Consider the following 22703-nt stretch of genomic DNA (forward strand, 5'->3'; position numbering starts at 1 on the left):
TAATAACGCTGTCAATCAAAATGCAGAGGGCGCTGCAGTTGCAGAGCTGATGCCTCTAGGTGTAATGGTAACGCCCCATTACTCCTAGAGGCTCATTTGCATATATTAAAACATCATTTCTCGCCCATATTCATTGGGGGACACAGGAACCGTGGGTATAGCTATGTCCTCTAGGAGGCGTTGACACTAGATAAAGCTGTTAGCTCCTCCCCTGCAGCTTTACCCCCTCCAGCCTGGAGAGAGCTTCAGTTTTTTCTAGTGTCAATAGGAGGCAAGACCTCCCTGCTCTGCAGGGATCTCCTGAAGATTTTTTATTTTAGTTTATTTTTTTCTCTTCTTTTAGGTGGGAAACAGTGGTCGCCTCGCCTCCTTTTTCTCCCCGGGGGAGCACGCCAGCGTTGGTTCGCCACGCTGCCTCCTCCCCCCACAAGAAGACAAGGTGGACCAGGGCTGACTCGCTCCCTGCATCCCGCCCCCAAGGGGTCACCCATCCAAGTCCCTCTTCCAGCGTCCTGCCACTACGGTGCCAGTAGCTGAAGGGGTGACCCTGCTGGAACAAGAGGAAGGGTGAAGATGGCGGCTAGACAGATAAGTAGATGCCTGCTCCAGGCCATCGATTTTCCCCCGCAGAACCTCTGGAGGTTCCCATTTCACCCTCCTGGGTCGTCTGGTTGATCAAATCCACCTGTGCCATCCAGCGCAGAACCTCTGGAAGTTTCCATTCTATCCTCCGGGGTCGTCTGGTTGATAATCCTCCACCGGCGCGATTCAGTGGAGATCCTCTGGAAGTTCTCATCCATCCTCCGGGGTCGTTTGGTTAATAAGGCTCCACCTACGCACTCTAGTGGTTGGACCCCTATTTCCCACTCCACCCTCTGGGTAGTTTGGTTGATGTGTTTCTACCTGCGTGGCCTACAGCCGCCACGGGCAAGCTTCTAAACGGTAGAACTGCGCGTCAGAGGGCCAGAGCAGGACTTCTCCTCGGCCGCCTCCGCACCCTCCCCCCTTCCTACGGTCTCGCTCAGACACACCCCTCCATTCCTGGAGAGGTTCGGTCCGAGGGAGGGGGGAATATTGTGATTCGGGCTCACTCGAATCCGTTGCAATCTTAAGATTGCATCCACGGTAGTCAGCAGTCCTTGTCTGCATTACCCCCTCCTTCAGGTGGAGTTTTGCACCACTGCTGCATACAATACTTACCGGAGGCATTACAGGTGAACAAGATGCTAGAGCGCTGTTCAGTGACGCCAGTGGGCGTTTTTCCTCTTTCTTAGGGGAAGGTATTGCATTTCACTGAGTACAGTACGTACCGTATGCATTAGCCTCTTCCATACGTGGCGTTCTGGCATTATCACCGGTTACAGTGTTTACTGTAGGCATTACTCCTTCCTTAGTGGGGTAATTGCACTCTCACTGGGTGCTGGATTCGCCATATGCATTGCCTTCCGTAAACACGTAATCTCTCTGCCGTTGCATTCCTGCCGTAAGCATAACCACTTCCGCTGGCAGTATTTGTCGTAGGCATCACCCCTTCCATAGGCGGCGTAATTGCACTACTACGGATACAGTACTTGCCTTATGTTCTGCCCCCTGCGGTAGGTGGACTATGTACAGTTACACTGGGTTTGGTGCTGGACGTATGCATCCCCCCTTCGGTAAGTGGCGGCATTGCATCTCCATTGGGTTCTGTACCTGCCGTATGCATTAGCCTTTCCCCATCACCGTGCTTCCTGTTGCATTCCCCTTCCACAAGGAGCATCATAGATTACTACAGTTCAACTACGCCGCAGCGCTAGATGCCTTAGCTTCTTCTCTGGGGCGTGGCAACAGTTAATACCCGCGGATGCCGGTGCTCTGCATCGGCGGTATATGGGTGCCGCCAGTGGATGGATACAGTCGCTGTTTCCACTTGGTATCCTTCTTGTCTTCGGTGCTGGTTTGGCGCATGGTTGTGCCATCCTCTGCCCCTCAGAGGAGTTGCCTACCAACATTTATGGGTCCTACAGACCACCCTTCTCCATGGGCCTCCTCGGTTCCAGTCGGTCAGGACATTGTCCTCATCACTACGTAGTGCATATGCCATTGCGCATATTCTGGAAGTACGTTTCAGCAAGTCGAGTGTTCACCGACTCAGTTGGGGGGTTCTACCCTAACTCTGGCTTGCTGTTGCTCCTGTTCAGAGCCTTTCAGGTACAGTGTTAAGCTAGCTCTTCTCAACTGGGGCAGTATGGTGCCATGGCTCCTACGGATGGCCTCACTGCTCCCTTTTAGTTGCGCCGGCGAGGCAGGCGCTGCCTACTTCTGAAAAAGTGGTATTTGTGTTACCACTACATACTATGGTTCTTACTGCACAGCTTTTTCGTCAGGTGGCGGATTCTTCTAGATCTGAATTGGTGGCCACTGCGGTATGGCCCTCTCCTCCTCTGGAGTATGGGCTAGCGATACAGTTGTGGCTCACCCTTACTTGGCTTCCTCCTCAGGCGGAGTTTTTAGCACAGCCGCTCAATCCCTGCCTACATCTGCATTGCAGGGGGTATTCTTTAGTGGCCTTCTATTCCAGAGTTCTGGACCCGGCTGGTGGGAAGTGGCGCGCTCCACATCTCTCCTTCTGCAGGTGAAATATATATATATATGTATGTATATGTATGTATGTGTATATATGTGTATGTGTATGTGTATGTATATGTATATATATATATATATATATATATATATATATATTACCTCTCTTAAGACATCACTAATGTCTAAGTCACGTCAGCCCTCTGGTAATCTTACTTCCCACCGCCCATTCTAGGGGTAGACTGCGGGACTCCCAACACCAGGCGGAGTGGGGTTGCTGTCAGGTCTTGCCGTAATGATAGACGTTCCATTCCTGGTACGGACCACCCTTCTATTTCTTCTCCCCCTCGAACAATTCCTGGATTGCGGAAGGTGTTCGAGGCGGGCTTTCTGCGTTGGAGTCACCCGGACGTGGACGTGATGGCTTCGAGACTGTCTCGGAAGCTTACCACCTTCTCTCCCGAGCAGAGATCTGGAAGTTTGCGGCGTGGAAGCCCTGATTCCCTGGTAGGGGTTCTCCCTCCTTGCGTTTCCCCCCTTCTCCTTCCTACCCAGAGTCCTACGTAAGATCAGGATGGAGGGTATTCCGACTATCCTAGTCGCCCTGGGGATTGGCCGTTGCACGTAGTACGCCGACCTAGTCTCCTTCTAGGGGACGTCCTGGTCACTGCCACTCAGAGATGTCCTTCCTTCATAGTCCGGTCTTCCATTAGTGTTTTAGGCCTCTTCGTTTGCCGGCGTGGCTAGTAAGACCGCCATTCTATGTGAAGAGATTTTTTCGGCGGATGTCATCCGCAAGCCTGCATCGTCCAGGATCTATTCAGCACCTGGAGGTCCTTCCTGGGTTTCTGTGGAAGCCGAAGTGCTCTGCCACGTCGTTTTTCCCCACGTCGTTTTTCAATCAGGGTTGGACCTTGGTCTGGCCTTAGTCAAGCGTCGTCGCCTTCTATCCTTCCAGCGCTCCCAGGTTCCCTGGGGCCAGTGAGGCCCTTCTTTATGGAGTAGCTCATACGGTTACTCTGTACCGTCCCCCTTACCGCCTTGGGATATGAGTTTAGTCCTCTCAGCGCTCCAGGTTTTCCCTGGAGCCCATGTGGGAGAGTTTCCCAGACTCCTGTACTGGAAGGTAGTTTTTCTGGTCACTATCACTTCCATCAGACCGAAGGGTCCTGAAACGGAATTACTCCCTTGGACGTTGTCAGAGCTCTGAAGATCTGTTTAGTAGCCTCCGGCCCCTTCCGCCGTACGGATCCTCTTATTGTCATCTCGGAGGAGATTGGCGCCTTCCAAGGTGGCAATCGCACGCCAAATTCGATCTACGATTGCTGTAGCATACCGCGCCCGAGGCAGGGTTCCGGCCTTAGGTGTCACGACTTATCCCACCAGAGCGGTGGGCGCATCTTGGGCGCGGAGGAATCTCGCTTCGGCTGCTCAGTTGTGTAAGACGGCTGCTTGGCCCTCCTTACACACATTCATAAATTTTGCCAGGTGCATACTTATGCATTGGCGGACGCTGGCTTGGGCCGCATGGTCTTGCAGGGGGCAGTTTCTTAGATGCCTGCCGGGACGCTTGTTTCCATGGGGCTGTGTTTTTTTCCCTCCCTGTGGACTGCTTTTGGACATCCCACGGTTCCTGTGTCTCCAAATGAATATGAGCGAGAAAAGGAGATTTTTGTATAACTTACCAGTAAAATCTCTTTCTCACTCTTCATTGGGGGACACAGCACCCACCCAGTATTGTTGTTCGACCACAGTTGAGCAGCTGCTGGTTTGAACCCCGTTGGGTCATTTCGGCATGGTTGGTGTTCCAGGTTTTTTCTTGGTTGGCTTGCTTCTCCTACTGCTTGTACACAAACTGAAGCTCTCTCTCCAGGCTGGAGGGGGTATAGCTGGGGAGGAGCTAACAGCTTTTACTAGTGTCAACGCCTCCTAGAGGACATAGCTATACCCACGGTTCCTGTGTCCCCAATGAAGAGCGAGAAAGAGATTTTACTGGTAAGTAAATACAAAAATCTCCTTTTTTCCTCACATGCACATGCAAAAGGTCAGTCCGTTTCATAGGTACAAACCTGATGACAGATGCCCTTTAATGGCTCGCCTGGTCTGAAAATGTCTGACCTGTTAAAATATAAAAGTATTTATCCTGCACAGCGAACAGAGTCCCAGAAAAAAATATCAAAATGGCTGAATCACTGGATTTTCATCGCTTCACCCCCCCCCCCCCCAACAAAAAATTAATAAAAAAAAGTTATCAGTCGTATGTACCCCAAAATGTTACCAATAAAACTAAAGGTCACCCACCACAACAAAAGTCATTGCATTTATGGGTGTCAGAATATGGTGACACAAGCAAAATTTCTCCCCCAAAATTTTACATATTTTTTTTAAAGTTGTAAAACACAGCAAAAAATAAATAAATTTGGTATCCCTGTAATCGTACTGACCCACCCACTAAAACATGTCCGTTTCAGTGCATAGCGAAAACCATAAAAAGGCAACTCAAAAACGATATGATGGAATAGCTTTTTTTTTTTTTATTTCACCCCCTAAAGGTTTTTTTCCCCCCATTTTCCAGTACATGACGTAAATAAAATGGTGTCTTTAAAAAGTAAACTTGTCCTGCCAACAAGGCGCCCTCATACAGCTATGTTAAAGGAAAAGTACAAAGTTATGGCTCCTAGGAGATGGGAAGGGAAAAGTTTAAATTCTTTACTGTGCCAGGGGGTTAACTTAGACTGCTGGCCAACACTATGCTAGAACACGTCTGTTCCACGGAATTCGGAGATAAAAAAAAAAAGAAAAAAAAAAAAAGCCATTTAAAATTGGTTATTACATTTTTTATGAAACACTGGAACGGAATTCGAAAAATGTCTTTATATAAACTCCTGGCACTTATTAAAGTCAACGTGATTTGTATTTCAGAGGCTCTGAGTTGTCAGGCAGCTTTTGGTCTTTGTCAGCTATGGACCATCCAGCCGTGACCTAAATTGGAACAGCACTTTAGTTATCCTGACTATGTCTATGTTTAATAACCTTATTCTGTTTAATTCCTTAAGTATATCCATCTCCTGTAACAAGCCGCAGACATCGCAAATCTGTATTTGGAGAGATTGGACACACTATAATCAACTTATTGACTGTAAGTATTTATTCTGGATGTTTTTATCGCAAAGAGGTTTCAATTGAAACTCCAACCAAAAAAAACTAGGCAAAAATGATATAATTAGCATTTGGCCAAAGTTTCACTTTATATGCATGTGTGCTGCAAAAGTGATTTAATAAGAGCATCTCACACGTCTGTGGTGTTTTTTTATTTTTTGTTTTTTTTCCCCCAGGACCTTAGAAATTATCAGTACACCATTCCACATGTAGAGGGTTTGGTAATTCACATGGAGATGGGCAAAAGCTGCATAAACATCCCTTCAAAGCGACATAATGAGGTGAGCAAGATGCACAAGTTGCATTATCCTTGTTCCTACGTCTATATGCATTAGCTCACTGGTTCTGTATCTTTTTATTATCATCACTTGTAACCTATCATACTGGGGGAGATTTAGCAAGGCAAAAGTGGGGTGTATACAGTATATACATCTAGAGACTAAAATCTCATCAGTGTTTTATTCTTGCATACCGTATATGGAGCGGATTTTAACTTTTTTTGGTTGCCTGTTAAAGGGGTCTCAGGATAGGTCATCAGTATCTGATAGGTGGGGATTCGCCTCCCAACATCCCCTCCGATCGGATGTTTGAAGAGGCCCCCGCACTCCGTTGTGTGCCTCTTCCACATCGCCTTGAAATTGGATTGCGGCTGTGCTCGGTATCACATGTCAACCACATTCATTTGAATGGATGTGAGCTGCGCCTAGGCCATGTGACTGATGAACATGACGTCACTGGCCTGGGGAAAGCTGCAAGGAGGCGGTTGAACCACCACTGACCAGATACTGGTATTGGTGGGGCTGTGGCAACCCGACTAAGCTGCTGTCACCTGCAGTCAGCAGAATTAAAGGGGTTCTGCAGTTTGTTTTAACTGATGATCTATAATAGATCATCAGCATCTGACCGGCGGGGGTCCGACACCCAGGACCCCCACCAATCAGCTATTTGAGAACGCAGCGGCGCTCCAGGAGTGCCGCGGCCTTCTCACTGTTTACCGCTGGCCCAGTGACGTCACGACTAGTGTCAACTTGCCCAGGCCAGTTGATACTAGCTCCGCCCAGGCCAGTTGATACTAGCCCCGCCCAGGCCAGTTGATACTAGCGGTAAACAGTGAGTAGGCCGCGGTGCTGCTGGAACGCCACTGCCTTCTCAAATATGCTGATCGGCAGGGGTCCCGGGTGTCGGACCCCTGCCGATCAGGTGCTGATGATCTATCCAGAGGATAGATCATCAGTTAAAACAAACTGTAGAACCCCTTTAACACTTTCCACTGAGCCAGAAGCACAGTGAATGTTAGCTGAGCTACAGTAACCCAGCATGGCCACCACACTTTGAACGAAGCCGTGCTTCTGGCTTTGTTCCCAGTGATGATTCTGATATTGAAGATCTATTTTGTCTAAATAAAAAAAAAAAAAAACTTTTTTTTGTTTAAAAGATTCTTAAAGTAATTCATTCATGCAATGAACACGTCATAAGCATCGGCGCTAGCTTCAGTTTGGAGGCGGACTCCCATCTGGTTTGTGTGCAGAATAGTGATGGAATCTATCAGACGCAAGCCAACAGTGCTGCCGGACAGCCTAGAAAAGGTGAGCCTCTGTTGCTTTTACTGGAAATATCATAAATGCTGTTTACGTCTCTTGTAGTCCACGTTATACCGGACAGTGAATGGATTTGTCTGTGTGAGCTATTATTTTGTGTACAGTATTGTGGCCAGTATTTGATCACGTATATGAATAAGATTTGGATGTTTAGTATAAATTTGCTTCTCCGCCCGTTCAGTGAAGTGTTGTACGTTGTGGCTACAGGATAATCACGTCAAGTAGAATCTGGGTCACCATTCTTACTCATGACACACTTCCAGAAAAATGTTCACGTGTGCAATAAATGATACATGAGGAACAGATCATTGTCATTATCTTGAGATCATAATAATTTTGTAGGCATCTTTTCTTGTGATGGTTTCTCTGAGCTGTTGGTCAATGATACTTTAATTGGTGAACGGTTCATATAGTTTAAAATACTTGAGTTTAGGCCTTACAGGTCGGTCTAAGATTATTTATTATATATATATATATATATATTATAATATAATATAATATAATTTTTATTTTTTAACATTGTTTTTTAGTTACTGGAGCAAGTTTTGTTGTCTTCAATGGAGCCCTGAAAACATCATCTGGATTCCTTGCTAAGTCTAGCATAGTAGAAGGTATGTGTACATTTATACCTGTAAATGGCATCTTTTAGTGATAAAATTACCTCCTAATCCCTTGACACTTCAGTGCCTGCGTTCCACGGCCCACTGACTTTCTCTATTTTTATTTTTTTTTCATTGGTAGAACTTTTACTATAATTCTTTAATCCAATCTCTCAGGTTTAGGCCGCTTTCACACGAACATGTGCGCTCCGTGGCCGTATTGCGTCCGTATTTACGCAATACACGGGCACCGTTTAGTGTGCATTCCGCATCACGGATGCGGACCCATTCACTTCAATGGGTCCGCAAATACGGAGATGTGGAATGGTGTGGAACAGAAGCCCCACGGAAGCACTCGTTTCGTCCCGTACTTCCGTTCCGCAAAAATATAGAACATGTCCTATCTTTTTGCGGAACGGCCGTTTCACAGACCCATTAAAGTGAATAAGTCTGCGATCCGCTGTGGCTGCCCCTCGGTTGGTGTTCGTGCATTGCGGGCCGCAGCATTGCCACGGGGCGCACACGTTCGTGTGCAAGAGGCCTTAATCACTTAGAACAGAGATGCCCAACCTGCGGCCCTCCAGCTGTTACAAAACTACAACTCCCGGCATACCCTAATAGCTGTAGTTGTCCAAGCATACTAGGAGTTGTAGGTTTGTAAAATCTGGAGGGTCGCAGGTTTGGCATCCCTGACTTCGATGGGTTCTTCGTATATGTAAAGCGCTGGGTTTCTGTAATCTGCCATACATGTATGGCGCTACACCATCGGCAGCAGGTGTCGAACGCTTCATTGGATAAACCCCTTTAACAGTGTTGTCATCCCTGATTCACAGTAATTATTTTATGTTTTTTTATCAGATGGAGTGATGGTACAGATAACACAAGAGATGATGGAAGCTCTGCGGCAAGCCCTGCGAGACAAAAAGGACTTCAGGATAACATGTGGAAGAATAGATTCAGGAGACTTGTCTGAAGAAGTGACCATTCGTTGGGTGGAGACTGTAGACACTAAAAATAAAGGGTAAAAGCAAAAAGTGTGAAAAGACAAATGAATCATAATTTCTGAATTACCAGCTCTGATACACAATTGGTAGTTTGGGCTTTTGTCTTTATTATTCATATCACACAGGACATATGTATTTGTATGCAGAATTATGGCAGATTGCCCCTTTTATTGTATATGAGGACAGAGAGGGAGATGCAGACTGGATAACAAGTTTTGCACGATACAAATTAAGGCTCGTGCTCATGACCATATACATTTTGCGGTCAGAAAAAAACCCTGAAAAGAATAGGACATTCTATCTTTTTTGTGTGACCAAGGAACGGACATACGGATGCGGACAGCACACGATATGCTGTCCACATATTTTGCGGGCCCATTGAAGTGAATAGGTCCGCATTCAATCCACACTGGAACTACGGTCATACGCATGAGGCCTTATACAGGAAAAGCTGTTAATCGGGAGGCTACTACTACCTATATACCTATGTATACTAACAACTGTCATACATTTGTTTCTTTCTTTGATTTGTAGGATCATAAGCCCCATTGATGGACAATCCATGGAAGGAATTCCTAGCGAAAGGATTTGTCAAGATACTGATTTTGAAGCGCATGATAAGGCTGTGAAATGCACAGAGGTAAGTGTCTGACCACTGGATCTTAAAAGCTGTGAATCACATACTTTCCTGGAGTCATGCTATTGAATACATGAGTACATTGTTCTTTTGTAGCTCCTTGGTGCATAAGGGCCCTTTTACAGGGGCCAAGAATCAGATGACTTAATGAGAAGTAACTTTCTCGGCCATATTCATTGGGGGACACAGGAACCGTGGGTATAGCGATGTCCTCTAGGAGGCGTTGACACTAGATAAAGCTGTTAGCTCCTCCCCTGGCAGCTATACCCCCTCCAGCCTGGAGAGAAAGCTCCAGTTTTTTCTAGTGTCAATAGGAGGCAAGACCTCCCTGCTCTGCAGGGATCTCCTGAAGATTTTTTATTTTAGTTTATTTTTTTTCTCCTCTTTCAGGTGGGAAACGGTGGACGCCTCGCCTCCCTGTTCTCCCGGGGGGAGCACGCCAGCGTTGGTCCGCCACGCTGCCTCCTCCCCCCACAAGAAGACGAGTGGACCACGGCAGCCTCGCTCCCCTGCATCCCGCCAGCCAAGGGGTCACCCGTCTAAGTCCCTCTTCCAGCTTCCTGCCACTACGGTGCCAGTAGCTGAAGGGGTGACCCTGCTGGAACAAGAGGAAGGGTGAAAATGGTGGCAGGAGAAGAGGATGAAGATGAGGTGAGTACACGGGACTAGGTAAGTAGGTCCATTCTGATGGATTAACCCTCTTGGGTTGTTTAGTCTTCTCCCTCCTACCCTCCCTCTTGGTGGCAATAGATTCAACAGGGGTCCCCTGCCATAGGTGGACTAGGTACAATAACGCTGGTTTCAATGCTGGACCATTCCCCCTTCTGTAGGTGGCGGAATTGCATCTCCACTGGGTTCAGTACCTGTCGCATTCATTAGCCCCTTCCATAGGTGGCGCGATGACATTCTCACCAGTTACAAGGTGTGCTGTATGCATTACCCCCTTACTTAGGTGCTATTGCACTCCCACGGGGTACAGGACTTGCCATATGCACTAGCTCATGCCGTGGGCATTTACCCCCCTTCATAGGTGGGGTGTTTTCCCTACCACTGGCTTACGTACTTGCCGTACGCATTCCTCCTTCCATAGGTATGGTAATTGTACCACCATTGTACCATTGGATACGGTCCCGTCTGTCGCGCTATCCTTCCATAGGCGGAGTGTTGCACATCACTGTGCTTCCTGTTTGCATTTTTCCCCTTCACAAGTGATCCACTAGCGGGGGAATAACTGAACATCTTCAGATACTGCAATTCAACTGCGCCACGGCTCTAGGTGCCTTCGCTTATTTTATGAGAGGGCGCGGCAACAGTCGGTACTTGACAGTGCCCGGCGCTCTTACTCTAGTGCTATATAGGTGCCGCCAGTGGACACGGGGGCTATCCCTTATTGCTCTTCTTGGTGCTGGTTTTGAGCATGATTATGACATCCTCTACTTCTCAGGGGGTTTACTAGCATCACTTGTGTCCTAGAGACACCCATCTCCACGGGCCTCCATTGTTCCAGTCGGTCATGATATTGTCCGCATCAATACGTTGTGCGTACACCATTTCACATATATGGTGAGTACGTTCCAGCGAGTCAAGTGTTCACTGACTCTATATTCTCTATCACCACTCCTCCTTCTCTGGGGAGTGGTTATGCTGGCACTCTGGTTTAGCGCCTATAGCTTGTTCTCCTCCACAGGTGCAGCCCTTCGCTAATGCTCGAGTTAGTGGTCGCTGCAGTGGGACGTCCCCTCAGGTAGGGGTCCTACCCTGGCGCTAGCTTGGCAGTTGCTCCTGTCCAGCGCCCTTCAAAGTAGAGTTTTTTTTTTTTTTTTTAAGGTTGCTCTACTTAACCTGGGGCAGTACGGTACGTGGCTTCTACGGATAGTCTCAAGGCCTCCCCCTCAGTTTTGCGCTGACGAGCCGAACGCTGGCTGCTCCTGTGGGAGCGGTATTGCCTTACCACTACATACTTGGGTTCTTACTGCTCAGCGCTTCGTCAGGTGATGGACTCTTCTAGCACTGAGTTTGGTGGCCTTGCGGGTGGCCCCCTCCTCTGCTGGAGTATGGGACTAGCAACACAGTGTGACTCCCCTTGCCTGGCTTCCTCCTCAGGCGGAGTTCTTTGCGCAGCCACTTAATCCTTGGCTACTTCTGTATAGCGCCGGTCTCTGACCTAGCTTATTCTTCTCCTGTCTTTTTCCTCCTCTGGCTCATGGTTCATAGACACCCCGCATGCCTTGGTAGTTCCTACGTTACTACCTTCCCTCATCTGCATTTGCACGGGGTATTCATTTGGTGGCCTTCCATTCCAGACACGCTCCGGTCCCAACTGGTGGGCGGTGGCGCCCTCCACATCCCTCCCTCTACAGGGACTCCTTCCATTGCTCTGGGTGTGCTAACGGTATCATCACGGAAGCTCCCCACCTTTCTCTCCCGAGCAGGAGTTCCGGAAGCATAAGGCATGGACGCCCTGATATCTCGTTGGCGGGACTTCTTCCTCCTTACGTGTTTTTTCTCCTACCAGGGTTCTACGGAGGATCAGAGGAGGACATTCCAACAAATACTAGTAGCTCCGGATTGGCTCTGTCACGCGTGGTTCGCCGACCTCGTTCTCCTTCTAGGAGACGTTCCTTGGTCACTGCCACTCAGCGACGACCTTCTTTCACAGGGTCCGGTCTTACATCAGCCTTAGTGTCTTGGTTGACAGCGTGGCTATTGAATCCGCAATTCTGATGTGGAGAGGGTTTTCGGCGGACGTCATCCGCACTGTGATTCAGACCAGGAAGCCTGCACCTCCCAGGATCTGTTATAGGACCTGGCGGTCCTCCTGGGCTTTTGTGAAAGCCGGGACATTCCCTCACTCCGTTTTGTTCTCTCCCCACGATCCTATCCTTTCTATAATCAGGGTTGGACCTTCGTTTAGCCCTTAGTTCTTTGATGGGTCAGGTGTTGGTGCTTCTATCTTGGGGCAGCCTCCAACGTCTTCTGGTGGCCATGGAAACCTTCCTTCAGGGAGTGGCACATACGGTTCCTCCGTACCATCCTTTACCGCCTTGGGATCTGTATATAGTTCTCCCAGTGTTCCAGTCTTCTCCCTTGTGCCCTTGGGGAGATCTCTCTCCGGCTCCTGCCCTAAAAGGTAGTTTTTTTTCTTGTGGCTATCACATCCATCAGACGGGTTTCCGAGTTGGTGGTGCTGTCTTGCAGAGAACCCTTCCTGGGTCTTCACAAGGATAAGGCGGTTCTCCGGCCCATTCCTTCTTTCTCCCGAAGGTGGTCTGTGTCTTCCACATCTATGAAGAAGTTGTCCTTCCTTCACTGTCCCTCTCCTTTACTCCCTAGGAAGGTAGTTACGTCATTGACGTGGTCAGGGCTCTGATCATTATTGGCAGCCTCCTTTTTTTTGTCATCCGGAGGGTCCACGCTGGAGATTGGCGGCCTCCAAGGTGACAATTGATGGATTCGGTCTGCAAATACTGTACATTCCGCACCCGCAGCAGGGTTCCGCCCTTAGTTGTCACGGCTCGCTCCACTGAGCGGTGGGCGCTTCTTGGGCTCTGAGGAATCGTGCTTCGGCTGCGCAGTTGTGTAACGCGGCTACTGGTCCTCTTTACACACATTCACAAAAATTTACCAGGTGCATACTTATGCATCGGCGGACGCTGCTTGGGCCGCAATAGTCTTGCAGGCGGCAGTTTCTTAGATGCCAGCAGGGACGCTTGCTTCCATGGGTCTGTGGTTTTCCCTCCCCGTGGACTGCTTTTGGAATGAATATGGGTGAGAAAAGGAGATTTTGTATAACTTACCAGTAAAATCTCTTTCTCGCTCTTCATTGGGGGACACAACACCCACCCAGTATTGGACCACAGTTGTGGCTGTTGCTGGTTAGAACCCTGTTGGGTTTTCGGCATGATTGATGTTCCATGTTTTTTTCTTGGTTGGCTTGCTTCTCCTACTGCTTCTACACAAACTGAAGCTCTCTCTCCAGGCTGGAGGGGGTATAGGTGCCAGGGGAGGAGCTAACAGCTTTTACTAGTGTCAACGCCTCCTAGAGGACATAGCTATACCCACGGTTCCTGTGTCCCCCAATGAAGAGCGAGAAAGAGATTTTACTGGTAAGTTATACAAAAATCTCCTTTTTGTATGATCACTTACTCCCGATAATTGGCCCATGTAAAGGTGCCCCTTATTACCCTCCAAACACACTTGTTTTTCAGTTAAAAACATCTTTTGTGCGGCACCTAAAATCTCCCCGTGTAAACATGGGATGTTCTGCTGACGATATGCATTGTCAATGGGAATGAATGATCATTGTACGCTCTCATTCATTTTGCATCGACCCAAGCACTTTAAAAAAACTTGTATATTGTCATCTGCTGTTTGTTACAGGTCTGGCATCGCCAATTGTAAGGGGACTCTAATGGTCCATTTATATGGGCTGATGCACAGGGCTATGATTAGGAATGATCTGATTCATTGTTAGCAGCACCTCGGTGTTTGTACATGGCGTTGTGCTGCTGACAAACCATGATTTTAGGTCTGGGCTACACTGCGACTTTTTGTAGCACGACACATTGATTTCCACTGTTGAATGACAGCTGCGGTCTACAAGATTGCATTCAACTGAATGCATTTATTTGGACTGCAGCAGTAGTTCAATAGTTAAAAACAATCTGTTGTGTTACAAAAAGTTGGTGTTGTGATCATTTGTCGGGTGATTGCTTGCACTTTTACATGGGGCCGTCTGACAGCAGCGCTTGGGTTGAAAGATATAGAATAAGAGATAGATAGATAGATAGATATATATATATATATATATATATATATATATATATATATATATATATATATATAATATTACACGTCACATCAATGCTATAGGTCTCCTGCAAGCTGTTCTGGCAAAGAACAGCCTGCCTACCTGCTCTCTCAGGATCCAGTATTGCCTATAACTATAAAGGGATCCAACAGAGAACAGGCAAATAGACCGGGATTCGGCCAGACAAAAAACGCTGCATGGGGGCTTGTTGAATTTGATACTTGCTGGCAGCCGATTATTTTCTTCCCTTCATAACAGATCCATACTCGCGCATACAAGTGCAGTGTGGAGTCACGGGCAATAGTTGGCCAACTATCTATCTAAAGTTTCCTTCCTGTTATTGCACACCCTGTTAAAATTTCTACATCATATGAATGTCATTAGGATGGCCCCAATTATTAGCTGGAGAGTGAGGCACATATTGGGTCCAGTTTTCCATACATTTGAATGTGATCATGTAATATCTCCTGTTGCCATAGGCCCACTAGTTATTTTAGTTATGTATTGTGAATGGGAGACATTATATAAAAGGATGGTACGTTTGAGCTGCTGCATTGTGACGATGACTGGCCGTCTTTATACACTCATGCAAAGCATTAATATGAAGCAAACCTTAGTCCATTTAATACGTCACCTGTAATTCTCATGTTCTAATATCTGTGTTTTAGGTGTTTTATCTGCTAAGAGACCGTGAACCAGTCAGTGCAATGGCTCATCTTCAGTTTGCTAAAGAAATAGCGACCGCATGTGGAGCTGCTCTCTGTCCACATCTGAAGACTTTAAAGAACAGTGGAATGAATAAGATCGGGCTACGAGTCTCCATGGATATTGACATGGTAATAGCTCTTATCCCTTGATATATTCTTTTAGTTATTCACTGATTTTTTTTTAGTGATACACACTGTATGTGTATGTATGTATGTGTATGTGTGTGTAATATATGTAATAAATATATATATATATATATATATATATATATATATATATATATATATATATATATATATATATATATATATATATATATATATATTTCTCGCCCAGTTTCCTTGGGGGACACAGAAGACCTTGGGTATAGCTCATCTCCATAGGAGGCGTGACACTAAGTGAAAGCTGTTAAGCCCCTCCTCCACAGCTATACCCTCAGCCTGGAGAGAAAGGCAGCCAGTTTTTTGCTTAGTGTCCAAGGAGGCAAGACACTCCCTGCTCTGCAGGGCTGGTTTCTCCTTGTTTAAATTTTAGATTTTTACTTTTTTATTTCTTTTTGTTCCAGATCATCAGGGATAACAGAGTCGCACTAGACCTCTCTGTTCTCCCGGGGTTGAGCTGCGCCAGTGCCGGTCATCCGCACTGCTGCCTCCCCCACAGAAGGCAAGGTGGATCAGGGCAGCCCAGCTCCCCTACATCCCGCCAGCGCAAGGGTCGCCCGCACGCCAAGTCCCTCTTCCAGCGTCCTGCCACTACGGTGCCAGTAGCTGAAGGGGCGACCCTGCTGGAATGGACCGAGGGTGAAGACGGCTGTGGTAAGAGAGTGGCTTCTCCAGCCCTACGTCCCCCACCCCCCACCCAATGGTCTCCTGCGTGCCTGACCCCCCATACTGGGCCTCTAGTCCCCTGCTGGACCTAGGCTGGCTCCTGGGGTGCCGCAGAGCGGCAATCTGCTCCCTGCCTCCCCCCCCCCCCCCCTTTTTTCCTGGCCCTCATAGTACATGCAGCTAGTGGCTGTCAGCCGTCGCCTGCCTTCTCCTCACGGGCACCCCGTCTTTGGGTCCCCCCCCATCTCGCCTGATCACATTGGGCCTTACCGGAGAGTGCAGGACGCTGCAGTGGAGTAAGGCCTCGCCTCCGGACAGCACTAATATTCCGGTGCGGCCGAGCCGGCCGGCAAACCGCGGGTCCCTGTCTCTTCCGGCCGGCGGGGTGGGCCCCCGCGGCCGGCAAACCGCCATTCCGGGTCCCTGTCTCTTCCGGCCGGCGGGGTGGGCTCCCGCGGCCGGCAAACCGCCTTTTCGGGTCCCTGTCTCTTCCGGCCGGCGGGGTGGGCTCCCGCGGCCGGCATTGGGCTTGACTATGCCCCAGCAGGCCCCGTCCGACCATCGGTGCCGGTCGCCAGGGCTCAGCAAATTTGGTCCTAGGCTTCGCGGCCTGCTGGGCCGCAATTCCGACCGGCCCGCGGGGTGGGCTCCCGCGGCCGGTTTAAAGCGCCATTCCGCCTCAGGTCCCGGCGGTATAACGGGCCGGGCGCCGCAAATTTAGCCCCCGGCTTCGCGGCCTACTAGGCCGCAATATTCCGGTCTCTGGTGGAGGGGGCGGGAACCTCTCCAGGCGCGAATTCTTCCCGCCTGGAGGTTCCTCCGCCCCCAGGGGATCGCACGCCGCCCTCCAGGCCGGATCCCTGTTAACCCTTTGGGTACAGGCCGGCTCTCAAATGGGTCTGTATAGTTGGCCCCCCCTTTTTTTCTCAGGTGCCCATATATGGTGGCTCCCCTTTAGCCTTGGAGAGGCTGTGTTTTAAATATATATATAAAATAAAAAAAATAATAATAATTATAATAATAAAATAAATAATAATAGATCACTGATTTCTATTGGACTGCGCAGGACGCTGCAGCCTCATCAGTAGTACTGCATGTCTGCATGACCTCTTTCCACAGGCGGCATGGTGTTGCGCTCCCAGCCTGCGTCGCTGCTAGGGCATTTTCCCCTTTTAGGCGGTTTTCTTGCATCTTCCAGGATACGGCGCTGGCCAAGTGCATGCGGCCCTTCCGTAGGCAGCATTCATCTTCTCTCCAGTTATGGTGCCTGCCATGTGCATCCCCCCCCCCTTCTAGGCGGGATACTGCACTCTCCCTGGCTGCCGGCTGGCCATGTGCATGACCCCCTTCTTAGGCGGAATACTGCACCTTCACCGGATACGGTGCTGGCCATGTGCACGACTCCCTTCCATAAGCGGAACGCTGCACTCTCTCTGGATTTGCTGCCGGCCATGTGCGTGACCCCCTTCCATCGGCGGAACGCAGCACTCACTGGATTCGCTGCCGGCCATGTGCGTGAGCCAGCCATGTGTGTGTGACTCCCTTCCTGGGCGGAACGCAGCACTCTCACTGGATCTGTTGCCGATCAGGTGCATGACCCCCCTTTTTAGGCGGAATACTGCACTCTCACCGGATACGGTACTGGCTATGTGCACGACCCCCTTCCATAGGCGGAATGCTGCACTCTCACTGATGTGCTATGATGCACTTATGTACTATGTTACTATGCTGCACTCTCACTGGTTTCGCTGCCGGCCATTTCATAGGTGGTATGCTACAGTCTCATTAGATTCCTGCCGGCCTTGGGTATGCCTCCTTCCCTCAGGCAGCATACATACATCCCTCTGTCTGTGGTTGTTTCCTCGCAGGTACGTTGCTGGCCATGTGCATGTACCCCATACATGGCAGGGTGCTTGCACTCTCGCTGGATCCGCTGTCGGCCATATGCATGACCCCTCTTCCGTGGGCGGTGTACGCACTCTTGCTGGATTCGCTGCCAGCCAGGGGCATGCCTTCCTTCCTCAGGCAACATGCACACATTCTTACTGACTGTGTTTGTCTTTCGCCAGTACGTTGCTGGCCATGTGTATGACTCCCATGCATGGCGGTGTGCTCGCACTCTCCCTGGATGAGATGCTGGCCATGTGCTTTACCCCCCTTTTTTCTGGGCGGCATGCTACACTCTCACCGGATACATTGCTGCCCATGAGAATGGCCCTCTAATATGGGTGGAATGCTTGCGCTTCCATTGGATACGGTGCTGGCCTTGTGCGTGACCACCCCTCATCCCATGAGCAGAATTTGGCACGCTCATGAGATTCACGGCTGTCCTTGTATGGCTGTGCTGGACTTGTACATGTCCCCCTTCATTGGCAGAGTAGTTGCACTCTCGCTAAGTTCAGTGTTGGTGTATTATTGCACATTCACTTAATGCATGGATACCCCTGTGCATGTTCCCCTTTCACTAGGTGGACCTTCTGCGTTCCTGCTGGATTATAGGGTATGTCCTGCTTCTCTGAAGTAGGTACGGCCTTAGGCATCACTCCCTTTTGGGACCGGCCTTTGCACTCTTGCCGACTGCAGTTTGCCAGATACAATTTCCCCCCTTTTCGGGGCGGACTGCTTGCGTTCCATCGCATGCTATACTAGGCTTATGCATAACTCCCTTTCAGGTTGCACTTTGCAATTCCGTACATGCTGTGGCACTCTGTGGCGAGCCCCCCCTTTCTCGCTAAATTAACCTTTTGCAGTGAGCGGACGTTCTTGTGCGTTGTTTGGGCCGTGTATGCCTTCTCCTCCTGTAGGTGGGTTGGCCTTCTCACTGCTTACGGGCTGCTCGTACGTATGTCTCATCTACTTCCTGCGGCATACTTTTGTTTTCTTGGGATACGATGCTTGCCACAAACCTTGCACTCGTCTCTAAGGAGTTCATTCTGTCCACCTGACCCGGACGGGCTCTACTTGCTCTCTGCTGCACGGAGCTGGGTGGTACTCATTCATTTAGTTGGCCCTTCATCCCAGGGAATGTTCGTGGTTCCTAGATGCGTGCCCATTCGTCCTTCCGCGGTATTGCTTCCCTGCGCTAGTGGTCACATGGTCGAGAGTGCGGTTGTCTGGATCGCCCCTTGAATTCTTCGTTGGCTCTGGCAGGACTGCGGTTCCCTTGCCTGCTGCAATTTCCTCCTCTTCGGATGTAGTGTGGTATGAGTCCTTCCTCTTGGCGCCTCTACGCTACAGTCTGATCTGCTACCAGGTGCGGGCCGCTTTTCTCGGGAAGGTCACCCAAATTCTCTTGGGTGCTCGATTACCCAGGTCCGGAGGACCTCCGCCTTGGGTTCTTCAGGGTATTCTCCTTCTGCGAGGCGGTGAACCGGGCATCTCACAGTGTAGCAGGGTTCTGCTTTTGAGCTGTCCTATGGCTTCCCTGTTGCCCACTCCTCCGTTCGGTTGGAGGGTGTTATGCCGGCCTTTGTCTCGACTACCTTATCTTGCCGGCTCTGTTTGGCCGCCGCTCGGTACAGATCACTCTGATGTGGCTTCTGTCCCGCCAGACTTCAGAGGTTGTTCCTTCACTGTCCTCCCCTCTGGGGAGAGCATGGTTGTTCATGTGGATGGTTCCGGTGTTCCTTTTGGCCTCGTACTGTCTCCCTTGTTCACACTGGCTGTATTAGCTGTGCCGATTTATCGAGTCTACCGCGTTCTGTCCTCCCGCTGAGTGCAGAGTGTGTGGTCCATTCTAAGACAATGGTCCTGCTGTAGACTTACCTTCTCGGTAACTTGGGGGGACTACCTTTCGGTCCAGATTATCCTTTGATCTCCTACACCGGGACTGTAGAACATGGCTACATCAGCATGGACTATAGCCTGTCTTGTCCTGGCATCTGGCGGATGCTGGGCGGACCCTTTTGGTTCCTTTCCGTCTGTCCTTCTGCTCCCCCACTCGGGTGGATACGGGACAACGTTGCTCGGGGGCCGACGGGACCAGTTTGTCAACTTCTGCCCGTGTTACTGGTCTGCGCCTGATCACATTTGGTTTTTCGCCCGCTTGCCAGGCGACTCCAGCGGTTTCGCTACTGCCCGCTCCTGGCTGTATTTCGTCCAGGATCTGTCGTAAGATTTATGGTTTTTTTATCTGGGGTTCTGTGGGAAGCTGTGCATTCCCCACTCTGACTTTTCTCTCCCCATGGTTCTGTCTTTTTTCCAGTCCGGCCTGGACCTGGGACTGGGATTCCTTTACTTGAGGTATCAGTGTCAGCGCTGTTCTTCCTCTTCCAGCGTTCCCCGGCCCTCTGGGCCTGTCAAGACCTTCTTACTCGAAATGGCTCTTTGGTTCCTCTGTACTGTCCTTCGGTACCGCCCTGGGAACTACATACTGAGTTCTCGGCGCTCCAATCTTGTCCTTGGAGCCGTTACAGAAGTTCTCTCTACCCTCCTGTCCTGTACGGTTGTGTTTCTGTATCAGTCGTGTCTCTGACGGGTGCCTGAATGGCCCCCTTTTTGTTCTGAGCCTTCTGTCTTTTCCCAGGACAGGGCTGTTCTACATCCCGTTCCTTCCTTCTGAAGGTGGTGTTTGCCTTTCGCTTCAACACTTCACCAATTTGGACGTTGTTTGGGCCTTGCAGTTTTTACTTGGAGATCTCCGACTCTTGTCGACGTTCGGTCTCTTGGGTTTCCTGGAGGTCCGCGCTTAGAGTTGACGGACTCCAGGGTGGTTTTCCTCCGCTTTATCAGATTGGCTATTGCTGAGGTTACCGCACCGAGGGCAGGATTCTGCCTTTACTGTCACCGTTCATTTCACCAGAGCGGTCGGTGCCTCCTGGGCTGGAGGCTTTGGGCTTCGGCCATGCATTTGAGCAAGGCGGCCACAGGTCTTCCTTGCACGCTTTACAGAATTCTACAGGGTGCATACTCTGGCTTCGGCGTATGCTGCCTTGGTCCGCCTGGGTCTGCAGGCGGCGGTTCCTTGATGCCTTCGGGTGCTTCGCCTTGGAGCTGTGGTCCCTCCCCTTTTGGACTGCTTTTGAACGTCCCAAGGTCTTCTGTGTCCCCCAAGGAAACTGGGCGAGAAAACGAGATTTTTGTATAACTTACCAGTAAAATCTCTTTCTCGCTCTTTCCTTGGGGGACACAGCACCCACCCATTCGTTGTTTTTCTCTACACGGTTTCCGAGTTTGTGTTACCCGTTGGGTAGTTGGCTTGTTGGTTCCTTGTTGGACTTTGCCTTTCTCACTGCTTGGACACGCAACTGGCTGCCTTTCTCTCCAGGCTGAGGGTATAGCTGTGGAGGAGGGGCTTAACAGCTTTCACTTAGTGTCACGCCTCCTATGGAGATGAGCTATACCCAAGGTCTTCTGTGTCCCCCAAGGAAAGAGCGAGAAAGAGATTTTACTGGTAAGTTATACAAAAATCTCGTTATTATAACCAAAAAACGGAACCGCACCTCCTGAGACAAATCGCAGGTGCAAGCTACCTGGCAATAATACAGCAAACAAAAAAAGCAGCAGCACTCCACTAAGACTGAGTGAACAGGTGAATGTGTGAACAGGGTCAAATACATGACGCCAATACTTACTAAAGAAGCTCTTAGCGCATATTATTGATCAAAAATATGTCGAGCCCACCTAACAGACGACAAGGTAGCCTATTCTCAGGTGGGACCTACTCTTACACGGAGGGTCCAGCTCCATTGTTACTCTGATTAACCACCTCCGGACCGCCTAACGCAGATTCGCGTTCCGGATGTGGCAGCCCTGCGCACAGTCACGCATCTACGCGTCATCTCGCGAGACGCGAGATTTCCTGTGACCGCGCGCTCACAGGATCGGAAGGTAAGCGAGTGGATCTCCAGCCTGCCAGCGGCGATCGTTCGCTGGCAGGCTGGAGATGTGAATTTTTTAACCCCTAACAGGTATATTAGACGCTGTTTTGATAACAGCGTCTAATATACCTGCTACCTGGTCCTCTGGTGGTCCCCTTTGTTTGGATCAACCACCAGAGGACACAGGTAGCTCAGTAATATGTTGCACCAAGCACCACTACACTACACCCCCCCCCCCCCCTGTCACTTATTAACCCCTTATTCACCCTGATCACCCCATATAGACTCCCTGATCACCCCCCCCCCCTGTCATTGATTACCCCCCTGTCATTGATTACCCCCCTGTCATTGATTACCCCCCTGTCATTGATTACCCCCCTGTCATTGATTACCCCCCTGTCATTGATTACCCCCCTGTCATTGATTACCCCCCTGTCATTGATTACCCCCCTGTCATTGATTACCCCCCTGTCATTGATTACCCCCCTGTCATTGATTACCCCCCTGTCATTGATTACCCCCCTGTCATTGATTACCCCCCTGTCATTGATTACCCCCCCTGTCATTGATTACCCCCCTGTCATTGATTACCCCCCTGTCATTGATTACCCCCCTGTCATTGATTACCCCCCCTGTCATTGATTACCCCCCCTGTCATTGATTACCCCCCTGTCATTGATTACCCCCCCTGTCATTGATTACCCCCCTGTCATTGATTACCCCCCTGTCATTAATCACCCCCCTGTCATTGATTACCCCCCTGTCATTGATCACCCCTCTGTAAGGCTCCATTCAGACATTTTTTTGGCCCAAGTTAGCGGAAATTATTATTTTTTTCTTACAAAGTCTCATATTCCACTAACTTGTGTCAACAAATTAAATCTCACATGAACTCACCATACCCCTCACGGAATCCAAATGCGTAAAATTTTTTAGACATTTATATTCCAGACTTCTTCTCACGCTTTAGGGCCCCTAGA

At 49.5% G+C, this 22703-nt stretch overlaps 1 protein-coding gene across 1 annotated transcript in view; it reads left to right on the forward strand.

The window, feature by feature from the left end:
* ZFYVE16 (zinc finger FYVE-type containing 16) overlaps positions 1-22703 on the forward strand; it is a 73724-nt gene that overhangs the window by 48089 nt on the left and 2932 nt on the right. Inside the window, exons 11-17 of the mRNA XM_040421490.1 lie at positions 5619-5701; positions 5898-6002; positions 7157-7307; positions 7850-7930; positions 8777-8939; positions 9457-9562; positions 15038-15205. Of these exons, the coding sequence (XP_040277424.1) occupies positions 5619-5701; positions 5898-6002; positions 7157-7307; positions 7850-7930; positions 8777-8939; positions 9457-9562; positions 15038-15205 (857 nt within the window). The remainder of the gene's footprint in view (positions 1-5618; positions 5702-5897; positions 6003-7156; positions 7308-7849; positions 7931-8776; positions 8940-9456; positions 9563-15037; positions 15206-22703) is intronic.

Source organism: Bufo bufo, chromosome 2, assembly GCF_905171765.1.
Source record: "Bufo bufo chromosome 2, aBufBuf1.1, whole genome shotgun sequence".
Lineage (NCBI taxonomy): Eukaryota > Metazoa > Chordata > Amphibia > Anura > Bufonidae > Bufo > Bufo bufo.